The sequence below is a fragment of the Lactuca virosa genome, chromosome 6 (genome assembly GCF_052849685.1).
Source record: "Lactuca virosa cultivar CGN04683 chromosome 6, Lactuca_virosa_CGN04683_v6, whole genome shotgun sequence".
NCBI lineage: Eukaryota > Viridiplantae > Streptophyta > Magnoliopsida > Asterales > Asteraceae > Lactuca > Lactuca virosa.
In genome coordinates, this window is record NC_136431.1 from 30,849,442 (window position 1) to 30,861,540 (window position 12,099).

The 12,099-nt window shown below is 33.7% G+C and overlaps 1 protein-coding gene across 1 annotated transcript; it reads right to left on the minus strand.

The window, feature by feature from the left end:
- Window positions 1–2,271: 2,271 nt before the first annotated feature.
- Window positions 2,272–8,272, minus strand: LOC145119296 (kinase family with ARM repeat domain-containing protein). The gene is made up of 10 exons (XM_079054933.1): window positions 7,982–8,272; window positions 7,804–7,893; window positions 7,052–7,104; window positions 6,822–6,897; window positions 6,370–6,431; window positions 6,201–6,279; window positions 6,054–6,113; window positions 4,437–5,948; window positions 3,448–4,332; window positions 2,272–2,811 (listed from the first exon to the last, which is right to left on the minus strand). The coding sequence occupies exons 1-10, from the start codon at window positions 8,027–8,029 to the stop codon at window positions 2,437–2,439; spliced, it is 3,240 nt and encodes a 1,079-aa protein (XP_078911059.1). The 5' UTR covers window positions 8,030–8,272; the 3' UTR covers window positions 2,272–2,436.
- Between the last annotated feature and the right edge of the window lie 3,827 nt (window positions 8,273–12,099).

Here is a 12,099-nt window from a genome sequence, read left to right on the forward strand (position 1 = left end):
AGTTGGTCAATTTATGATGCATATTTTGGTAATGTACTTTTAGTTCTATTGATGTGCTTATTTTGGTACATTTTGGTCATACTTTGATACATATTTTGGTAATGTATTTTTGGTTCTATTGATGTGCTTATTTTGTCACATTTTCATACTTTCATACCATATATATCATTAACAACATAATTCATAACAACATACCATATATATATATATATATATATATATATATATATATATATATATATATATATATATATATATATATCATTAACAACATAATTCATAACAAACGTGATCAAATCAACTTACCACAAAAACCCCATTTTTATACTAATACTCCTGATCACTTATCAACAACCCCCCCCCCCCCTTTTTTATATAACCGTAACCCCTACACAAACCAAATACCGAAAATAACAATCACAAACATAAACCAACTTGTAAATAGATAGATAGATTTTCAGTTTCAAAGATTTATCCTCATTGCATTGCAATTTGCCGCCAAGATGTTCATGCTTATTAGTCCATTGCATTGTTCTTCTAGTATGTTAATACGTCTAACCAATCCATTGCACCGTTTCTGCATTGTATTAAAAATTCTTAGGAGACTAGATTTGATGGTTTTAGCCCTAGCACACATTGGCGGGTCAAGCTACCCAATAAACCCACAAACAGAATCGTTCATAGAGCAAGCATAAAATCTCCTTTCGGGATCCAGTGAGGTTCATGATATTTTCACCACCACAAACTTTCCATAAAAACATATCACCATTGCTATTGTAAGAGCTTAAGAAGAAGAAGGGGAGAAGAGAGACGTTGGGGATGGTCGCAACGGTGGGGAACATTTAAAGGTGATATAATTTTTTATATCTGCAAAAATAGTCCCTAAAAGGTGAAAATACGAATATACCCTCACGTAGGAGGCACATGAGGTGGTTAACAGCAACTCAACGGGAGTTAATTCGGTGACCATTTCCACATAGAAACATGGTCAAAAGGACCATGAAGCCAAAAAAACAAAAAGTCGGGATTTGTACTAAAACCCAGAAAAAATGCATACCACATGGACCATTTTTTCAGTTTTGTTGAAAAAATAAAAGTGCATTGTCCATTTTTATTGATATAAGGTCATCCTTAATACTCACCATTAACCACTATAATGGTGGGTATCACATCATCACCACTAACTACCACTAAACATATGGGATACTCACCACTACACTCCACTCCACATCATTTTTTTATTTTTTTTAATTAAAAAATCCAATAAAAATACAGTTTTTAAATACAAAAAACCAACATATAAATTTTTTTAATTAGTTTTTCATTCAATAAAGAGAGAAACGTGCATCAAATGCTATATCGTATCCCAAATACCTAAGCGCAACTGCAGATTTTTGTATACTGGAAAAACTCACTCTTCCTCTAACATTAGGGTTTTGTTTAAAAAAATCATAACGGACCTCTAAAGTATTACTAATACGTAGAAATATAGTCTTATTTAGACAGAAACCACGTTCGAACAAGTCATCATTTTAAAGACAATTATTGGCAAAATAATTACGTACCAATAAGTTGTTTATGTTTCGGCGATCACGATTGACGACCACTCTTGAGCGTGCAACATTCGACCTTTCTTCATCGTGAATGTGTTACACAACATTGAAGAAAATTGAGATGAATTCTTCGTCATCATCCGAGTCAAAATTCTTAAAGAAATTCATGTCTTTTTGTGTGATAAAGAGTGTAAAATTTGATGAAAGGTGAATGTTATGTTTTGTGTATATATAGGTAATTTGTTTGGAAAAAAAAATTAAAAATTTTAAAAATAAACAGTTGAACAGTCGAATTGGCAAGCCAAATTCTCATTGGTCGTCCACGCTCGTCGTAGCCATCACGAAACACAATGACCACAACTCACGACAACGACACACCGGGACGGTGTGCACGATTGTGGTTCGTGGCCACATATACCACAAATGGTCTCGTGCTTAGCATATCGTATGGTCTTATAAAGTGTGTAACTAGACATTTTAAAAACATTAAAAATAATTTGTTTCCTTACTAAAATAATTACAAAAATTAGAATACCGACAAAATTACACACATTAAGGTTTAAAAAACACATCCCTTAAGATTAGTCTATTTAAAAGGTAAACAGCCTGGAAAGAGCAAATCTATAACAATCATTTTGAATCTTTACTAAAAAAAAGTTAATTGATTAAACTGATTTGCTCAATCTCCATTATTAAATATAAGTATAGACTAATATAGTTTCATCAAAACTCATAGTGATAACATTGACTGGGCAACTAGAGGTACAATTGAAATGAACATAAGCATAGAGTTTCTTTGTGTTGAGGAAACAATGAGTGTGCACAACATATATAGCATACAAATCATTTGGAAGATAAATCCAAAAAGAAGAAGATTCATTAATCATTGCTGTGTGATGATCTTGAATTCTACCAGCATCTCGACTAGTTTTTGTGCATATATAGGAATTGGATCTTCATCTTCCATTAGCTGTGGATACAGAGGGAGGAAATGATGATGGCATATTTGTTTCAATTCCTCTCGTTTTCCATTGTTATCATGAGATGATGATGATTCGTATAACAAACTCACCACCACTTCAAACCATATCTTCAAGCATAAGAATCTTGCGTCTCCATCTTTGCTTGCTTTGCAAACAATGGAGAGACTTGGAAGTATTTCATGGACAAAACCCGAGTGGTTTTCCTCAATGAAAGAGGCTTCTTCTGTCACTGTTTCAAGTACCCTTAGAAGGGTTATCTGGAAATCATCCCTTCCCTGAAAAATTCAATCACAAATCAAATGTTTACATCTTATCTGGATTGGGAAAACAACATTCCTACTTATTATATATATTCAAAAAAAAAAAAAAAAAAAAAAATCACAAAATTGGTTTTTTCATTTTATTTAATTCATTGGAGTGTTTGGTTGACAGATGTACAGAATTCAATTCTCGTTTGAATTCTTCAAATTACATGTTCCATGGATTTCTCCATCCTAGAGAAGGTTAGTGGAAGTGCAATTTCAATATATGCTTTTTGATAAAAGACAAAAATACCCTTCGGTTTATATATAATATATTGAAATAAATGCAACCAGAAAACCAATTATATATATTTATAATAAACAGAAATTTATTAAGAAGGTGGTTTGTTCAAAAAAAATTCTGGAAGGAATTGGAATCTTTTAAGGGTACCAACGGAATTGGAATATAAGATTCCATTCCGTCAAATGTACAAAGTTTAGTTCTGTAGAAAAATTTTCAAATTCCTAGGGAAGGGTTGAAGGAATTTAAGTCTAATCTTCGCTTTTTATAGTGTGTTAACAACCAAAAACGGGACTGGAATGGAATTGAATTCCAATTCCAATTCCATCAAATCCCACAGTATCAAAACAGTTGGTTACCGTGTTTACCTGGAACGGTGATTCCACCAATTTGATTAAAACTTTAAGTTGCTGAAGAACCTCCGCATTCACGACTTTATGTTTAAAAGAAGAACTTCCAAGCAGGTTTAGAACAACAGAAAAAAGTTGAAGATTGGTCTTTGAAGAAGCTCTACCAGTCAAAGCAGCAACCAGCGTATGTCGTCTCCCTCCACCTCCCCCTCCCATCAGTTGCTGAACATCGGAAATTACAGTCTCCAGTAACCCCGGAATCACAGCCACCACACCAAACAAAAATGCCTCCAAACACTGCTGCAAATAAACGCCCTTCTCCTTCACCACCAACCTATCCACAGTCGACATTAATTTCCCGTTCAAGAAAAACTGCCCTAACCACCGCTTCCTGTTCTTACAAAGCAACGTCACAAAAACTAGGGTTTTCCCTCTCAAAACCTCACCACCGTGTTCAATCAACGAGATAAGATTCGGGACTAAATTCTTGTCCTCCACCAGCGGGAGAAGGTGGCGGCCGATGTTAGGGAAGAAATTGCCGCCAAGCACCGCCATGTTTAGAAGGTTTAAGCAGATTTGTTGTTCTTTAGGGTTTCCTTTTGAGATGGCTCCGGCCATTTCTTTGAATGTGAGTTTCTCCATTACTTGTTGGATGGTGGGAGGGGTAAAACGGACCAATCGCACTAAACATGATCCGGCAGTGAGTCGGATGGTTTCTTGTTTTCCGGGAGCTCGGAAGATGTAGCAGAGGTTATTGATAACGTCTGAGCTGGTAAAACGAGTTGACCAGTAGCCTCCTTGACTTGAGATGTTTTCTATTGTTCGTAATGCGTAAAGCTGAGTTATGTCGTCTTCTCCCTTACGTAAAAGTGACGTCACCAGTGAAATCAATGTACTCGGAACCTGAAAATCAATATACAAATAAAAAGAATAAAGTGGATAATACTATTACATACAAATAAATGAAAGTTTGTTGTTTGATCATAGCAACTGTGAAGAAAATTGACCTGCCACCCTGATGAGGCTTTGGTTTCCTTCGACGGGCTTTCCGGCGGGATTGTTGGTTTGGATTGGTCGTTTTGAGTAGATATGTAAAACAACAACTCCCCCAAAGCAGCCATCGAGAATCTTCTAACTTTTTCTTGCCTATCTACCAAACCTTCATTCAACGCACCCAATATACCAGAATTCGACAATTCATCCTCGATATAAGTAGAATGGCGTATTAGCAAGCCAAGAAGTGAAGCAAGCATAACACGCAAAGCAGAGGCCTTTGATTGCCGGAGCATTTTCACAAGAACCGGCATTATTGAGCCGTTGGTCAAAATATTGGCAGCTTCGACATTCGTGCTTAACATCTCAAGGTATCTAATCACGTTCTGCTTCTCACCGATCGTGGTGTTTCCATTTAGTATGGTTACGATTGATTTTGTGACAACATCTAACTGGTCTTTTGGTAATTTCACGAGATCGGAAGCTGGAATCGCGTCAAATGGCAGAGACGGGAGGACATCTGATTGTTTGTCGGACTTTTTACTCGGCATCACAGGTCGCACCGACAGGTCAGATGAATGCCAAACCACCTGTGATAGGCTAACCACACCACCTGAATCTTCGATTATTCTTTGAGTTTTGGGCTGAGGTGAAGCAGTCGGTGGAGTCGCAGGCACTGAGGATTCCGATTCATGATCAGTTCTTCTTGATTCGTCTGTGTTAATCAAAGGTGACGCATCAATTTCATGTATTATTTTCTCTTCGGGATCTGGAGTTGATAAATTTTCATCAACGGTAAGGTTACGACTAGGCGTAGCAGGAAGTTCGTTCTCGTCTTGGGTATCGTCCTCTGTATTCTCGTTAAAATCAAGCTCCATATCTGTGTTTTCAATTTTAACATCAGTGTCATGTTCAGAGTTATTCGGCAATGGCCTTCGGTAATTCTCCTTCTCGTTTTCCCTCTGTAAATTCGATTTTGCTATCCTGGAAAGGCGCAACAGATTCACACCCTTTGTATTACTCGAAACATCTTTCTGCTTGGATTGAATCTTCCGGTTTTTGGGTGTTTCATTGAGTTTAGAAGAGTTATCGCGGTTTCTTGGTGGGGTTTTGTTTTGAAGATTGCGTTCTCGTTCTGTGAGGCAAGAAGGCTTATAAGAAAGCTGTATCATGTTATCGAAAGCAGGTTGAGGTGGTAAAGAGACTGGACTAAGGTGTGTTCTCCAGTAGGCATGAGTGGTGATTTCTGACCATTGGATTCGATCAGTGGGATCTTTGATTAAAAGAGAACTGACAAGATTAGCAAATGTACGGCTGGGATTGCCTGGGAGAGATGGAGTTGGATCAGTGAGGATTGATTTTACTAATTGTGTGAATTCTTTTCCAATGAAGGGTGGTCTACCAGAATAACATTCATATAAGACACAACCAAGTGCCCATAAATCAGAAGCATATGAATGCACTCCACCATCATGGAACAACTCAGGAGCCATGTAGCATGGAGTGCCCCTCTTTGCTTGTGGTAGCTAAACAATATAGAAAGAAAAAAAAAAGTGTTATGTAATTAATAATATTCAAGATAATGACCACTGAAAAACCAAAACGAGTGCAAAATTGTTAGGAACACTTACAAGAGAAGAAGGTGTTTTAGATATGTCGCTCAATTTTCTGGATAACCCAAAATCACAAAGCTGCAATACATTATACATATCAACCATTATGAAAAATGTTTGTGCATAAAAACCAATGAGAGAATCATAAATACTGCAAAAAATTACCTTTGTACGACCGTTTTCATCTAATAAAATGTTTGATGGTTTCAAGTCACAGTAGATGATTCCCTTGGAGTGTAGATAACTGATTATTACATTGATTTGAGAACAGCGTCAGATGATACAAACTCTAAAATCATGTATTATTATGTTTTAAAAAGAGAAATTGTTTTACCTTAAACCTCTAACAAGATCACGTGCAAGATCATGTACTGAATCTTCTGGAAGTTTATTGTCCTGTAATGCAACAATCCATGTTGGTTGATTAACAAGTGTTACTAGCTCCAAAATATGTATTAAAACAATTAAACTAACTTTCATATGATTTATTCCTTTACTAAGATGAAGAAAATGACTTTGTGCTAATTTCAATCTTAATTGAATATAACACTAGTAAACAATTTGAAGCCTTTAGTAACTGATAAAACAATGTCGGTTTCCTTTGTTTCCTTTTGATATATTGAACCCAAATGTATAAAACTGTTTTCTTTCTAAAAAAGGTACATCCCGGGTTAAGAAAGAACAAGCACACTTTTACTCAATTTTGAGTTTGTTGAATTTGTTATTTTTGTTTCATTCATCCAGGTGATTTTTTCTTGCATGAAAAACATAAAGATTTGTCCATACCTGCTCCAGTAATGTCCGGAGGTCACCACCAACACAGTATTCTAAAATCAACCACAAATGAGCAGAAGTTTCATACCTATTTCAAAACAAGAAAAATACATGGTCTAATGTATAAACAATTCATCTAAGACAAAGATATATAACCACAATGATAATTCAAAGTGTCACAGACACTAGAAACTCAAAAACATTTATATAATAAAAAATTGAAAATGTTGGGTTTGGCTTACCATGCATAAAATTTGAGTACATTAGAATGATCCAAAGAGTGAAGAATTCTAACCTGCAGCACAAATCATCAACAGCAATTGAAACATTAACATTTTCTCTATCAAATTTCTTCTTACACTTATGCTCTTGTCCCCAAATCAACCATTCATGTTACTTAATTTGATTAGAATTGGACAAAAAAACATGTAATTGATAATGACTGTGGAAGTGCAAGTATGTGAAAGATAAGCTTTTTGTTAAATTGCACTCAATAAGGAATGTAAAAGTACAGTGACGTGTTTACCATAACAGAATCCTAAACACACTTCAATAATACAGAACCCCGTATACCAAAATCAATTACGATCTACAATATTTAAAAATGAAGAAATGAGTGGTGTTGGGATTTGCATTTTGGATGTGATTTTATGACTTGAATATCAGATAGTAAGTTGATTAATGTCAAGGTTTTTTTGGGTAAGTTTACAATCCAAAATCTGCTTATTTTGACCTAAATCCTCAAAACTATAATCGCTCTTTGCCAAACGATCCAAACTGATTATCGCAATGATCAGTTTAGATGGATATCCAGACACTCCAATAGTAAGCTTAGATTGAAATTTTGAATAACGAAAGAAAACTATGCAAGTATGGTAGATCCTATGCCGCATTATCACCGTAAGGAGAGAATATTGATATGGATCTGAAATTGAATTACGATATCCTTCTAAAACATTCGATTTCGAACATGTAAGTAAAACAGTTGACTTACTTCCTGAAGAACCTTGCTCTTATGAGATTTATCAACGCTTTTGATTGCGAAGTATTCAACGCTTTTCTTCTTCCTCCCTTTATATACAGTCTGCAAACCATAGCACACAATTCGATTACTGAACTGAAACAAAATGGTAGAAGAATATACATAACAGTAGAGATAAAGAGCTCAGTACGGAGTATTTTCCTTGGCCGATGGCTTCGTATATGTGGAAATTATCCATGAATGTACAGCAAAATATTTTCTAGGGTTTTCAAAATTGATATTGCTAAAGTGAGAAAGAAAGGGGGAAAACGGTCATGCCGTCGTGAATCAATGGATTGGATCGTTGAGAGTGGAGGCAGACAGCAAAATGGAACCAGCAAAGGTGTGGATGAGATGAGATGAATCTAGAGAGAAATGGAGTTACCAACTGTAGCGAGAGAGATGAGAGATAGTGAAGGGTTTGAGCGGGATTGAAACTCAATTGAAAATCAAACATGTATATGAAAAGGATTAATGACATCAACATTTTATTTATTTATTATTTATTTTATTATGTATTTGTTAATATGTATTATATTTCATTATTTATTGTTATTAATTAATAAAATACACGGGACTCAATTTAAACAGATAATTTTTCTTATTTGCACAAAAAAACTTATAAAAAAACTCTTACATCCAATTCGCGAGTTCAACTTAACGAGAGAAGATAAATGAAATGGATGGAAATGATAAAAAAATAAAAGAAAATGATGTTCCTGAGTTTCATTAAAGGAAGAAAGCGGAGAGAAATGGAATGATCACTTTTCCTCTTAACTTTGCTTTCGATTTGGGAAAATTCGGAAAGAAAAGAACAAAATGATTAATTTCCTCTTACTTTTCTTAAACTCGGGAACACAAAAAAAAATTGTTTTCCTTTCCTTTTTCTCTTGACTTTCTATTCTCTTTGTTTCTTTTGTTAAACTCGGGAACTATGCGTTATACTCATGTTTCAAAATCTGCATTTTTAAATGTTTATTATCACCTTTTTGAAACGAATGTTTCATTTTAATCCTTTGTATTGTATATACATCTCATTTGTTATGTTTATTTAACTTTTTGTTAGAATTTAATAAAAAGCGAATGGTTGTTTCAAAATTCTGAAATTTTCATAGGATTTCAGATTTGTTCTTCAAACTCCAAAATACTAATTTTTTGTGGAAATTTTGGAATATTGGTTCGGAATCCAAAATGTCGGTTCAAAGTGTATTCATTTGTCAAAAAAATATATTTTTTTATGGTGGCATAACTTGGTCCGGAATAAGCCATTTCCAAAATGTTGCTTTTTTTAACATTAACTTAAAATATGATTAGCTTAATTAATATCCACAAATATAATCAATTTTAACAAAATGTAAAATTTGTTTTAGAAAATAATAAAATTCAGTGAAGGGTAGGTATTTCCTTGAGAAAAAAATGGTGTGTAATATTGAGAAGAAAATGATATGGTATGTCTTATGTTCTAAACATCCTTGAATAGATTTTAATATGTATATTTGGACACATCAACATTTTGTTTTATTGAAAAATAATATAATGTTTCATTTAGATTTTAATGTTGAAAACGGCATGAGAATTATGAGCTAAAACATATTAAAAAAAATATATATGAGGTTGTTTTCCCAAAAATATTGAGGGTTTTTTCTAAAAATTTTATATCTTTTATTAGAAGACTAGTTGTGAAACCCATGTATTACATGGATTAATGTATATATATATATATATATATATATATATATATATATATATATATATATATATATATATATATATATACTTTAAATTTATAAGAAAATAAGAAAAGTAATGAATTATTATAATGTAAATGTTTTTTTAACTTTTAAATTTAAACAAATAATTTAAATAAATAAAAATTAATAAACTTTAATTTTGGAAATTTTGAAATTAAAAAGTAAGTTGATTAATAAATTGATATTCATTTATTACTACATTTATTGCAATTATTACATTAAAATATTATGTGGAATTTAATAAAATATAAAAAACTAATAAAATGACATGTGGAAAAAAATTAATTCAAAATAACTATAAAATGACATTTGGCAAATTGAATGAGAATGTGACAAGTGAAAAAAAAAAAAAAAAAAAAAAAAAAAAAAAAAAAACTTTCATTTATTAGAGAGGATTAACGCTAAACCTACTAAAAATAAAATAAAAATTTTTTAGATTTAAACAAAAAAATCTCAAAATATAATATTATTTATACAACAAAGCTTGTATATATTGTTTTGGTTTATTTTGAAAATTTTAGTATCTTTTTTACTTTTTACTTTGTTGATATTTTTTGGGAAATGGACTTAATAAGGTAATTAACTTTTCGGTTTGTTCACATCTGGGTAACTATCTTTTTTTTTGTACACATCTAGATAACAAACTTTTTGGAAATGTTTACATATGACCATTATGATCGGCTGTAGCAGGTTACATCCGGTCATAACCGGTCATAATGGTCATATGTGAACATTTTCAAAAAGTTTGTTACCTAGATGTATACAAAAAAAATTGTTACCCAGATTTGAACACACCGAAAAGGTAAGAGTAAATTACACGAATGGTCCCTGTAGTTTCGGTAATTTGTGCGTTTGGTCCCTAACTTATTTTTTTAACTTGGATGATCCCAACTGTTTATTTTTGTTGTGCGTTTGCTTCATGTCTTACCTCAAAAGACTATTGTGCCCTTTTTAATTTATTTTTTAATTAATTTTCTTATTTATGTATTTATTTTTTATATATTTTATAAAATTAATAGACCCACATATTTGTATCTCCTCACCTTAAACCTAAAACCACATTCGAGAAATTTAAGCTCGGTCCCACCAGTCACCATTCCATCTGTCATCATCCTCAACTTCTCTTTCCTTTCCATCTTTAATGACATCAACGTCTTCACTATCCCTTCTTTTTCGGTCCTTCAACTTTGGCGAACCAACACCACATCCCTTCTATTGGGTTGTGGTGGTGGAAAATTCAATGAAGATGTAACGACCCAAAAATCAGGGGTAAAAATTTCATTTTTAATATAACCTAAAAATAGATATCATTTATTCCAAACATTTCAAATCATCATTAAGTAAAACATTTATCATAGTTCATCCCAAAATCATTCATTGCGGAAATCATAGGTGTGTGCACTGCGATCAATCCGAGCTCTTCCTTTCCAAAATGATGATACCCGAAACAATAAACAAAACATGTAAGCACGAAGCTTAGTGAGTTTCCCAGAGCATACCATACACACAATCCACATAACACATATCATGTTAGCTATAAAAGCTACATGTATCACATAAGCCATGCATACATAAAACCTAGGAAAGCCATGGGCTACCCCACATGGTCTTACTTCCAATGTCATGGGCTACCTAACATGGTCTTTACCTAGGACTGTCATGGGCTACCCCACATGGTCTTACATCCAATGCCACGGGCTCCCCCCGGGGTCTTCCATGCAAGTATCACAAAGACAACTAGCATAAAACATATCATATAATCACTAGCATACCACTTAGCATAAAGCTAACTACCATACCACATATCTCTACTACAGCTAGTGTACCACATAACATAAAATGGGCCGGCCTTGGTGCCTTAAACCCATTGGTATGGTGAGAAGACTCACCTCGAATGCAGAAGCTGTTGGAATAGTGTCCAAGGTCATTAACTATTGCTAATATTTCTAATAATAGCAGGGTCCTTTTGGGTTGCCCTCAAGACCCAAATTGAGTAGAATAAATAAAGGAGAAATTGGTTTATTAATTATTATGGTTAATAATTAATTAGAAACTAATTGGAAATATATTTTGGAAATATATATTGGAAATTAATTAACAGTTTAATTAATTAAAGGGTTGAATGTTGATTAATCGATAGTTGGTTAATCAGGAATGTTCCAGAACCTTATTGGATTAGGGTTGGATGAAAATCACTCCATCCCACATGGGAAAGGAGTGAAATTTCGTGGTTAGGCCTCCATCCCACATGGGAAGGAGTACTAAACCTAAGGAGGCATCCAAGGGTATAAATAGGGCCTTAGGGATTTCATTCCTCCTTGCACCTTGGCTTGAAGTTTCGCCAACCCTTCTTCCTCCCCCTCTTAGGGACGATTTCTAACCCCTTTGGGTTTGTGAAATTGACCCTTCTCCTAGTTATTTTTATTCCAATCTTTGGTGTCATTGGGTGTGATACCATTAGAGGGATTCTGGTTTGGATCCTTTCATCCAAGCAACTTCATGGAGGTTCAAGATCTCA

Excerpts from the sequence above, each read along its gene's own strand:
- LOC145119296 (XM_079054933.1), bottom strand. The coding sequence starts at position 8,029 with ATGGATAATTTCCACATATACGAAGCCATCGGCCAAGGAAAATACTCC. Across the intron at positions 7,894-7,981 it reads TCGGCCAAGGAAAATACTCC|ACTGTATATAAAGGGAGGAA; the intron begins GTACTGAGCTCT and ends TATGGTTTGCAG. Across the intron at positions 6,114-6,200 it reads ATGAAAACGGTCGTACAAAG|CTTTGTGATTTTGGGTTATC; the intron begins GTAATTTTTTGC and ends AATGTATTGCAG.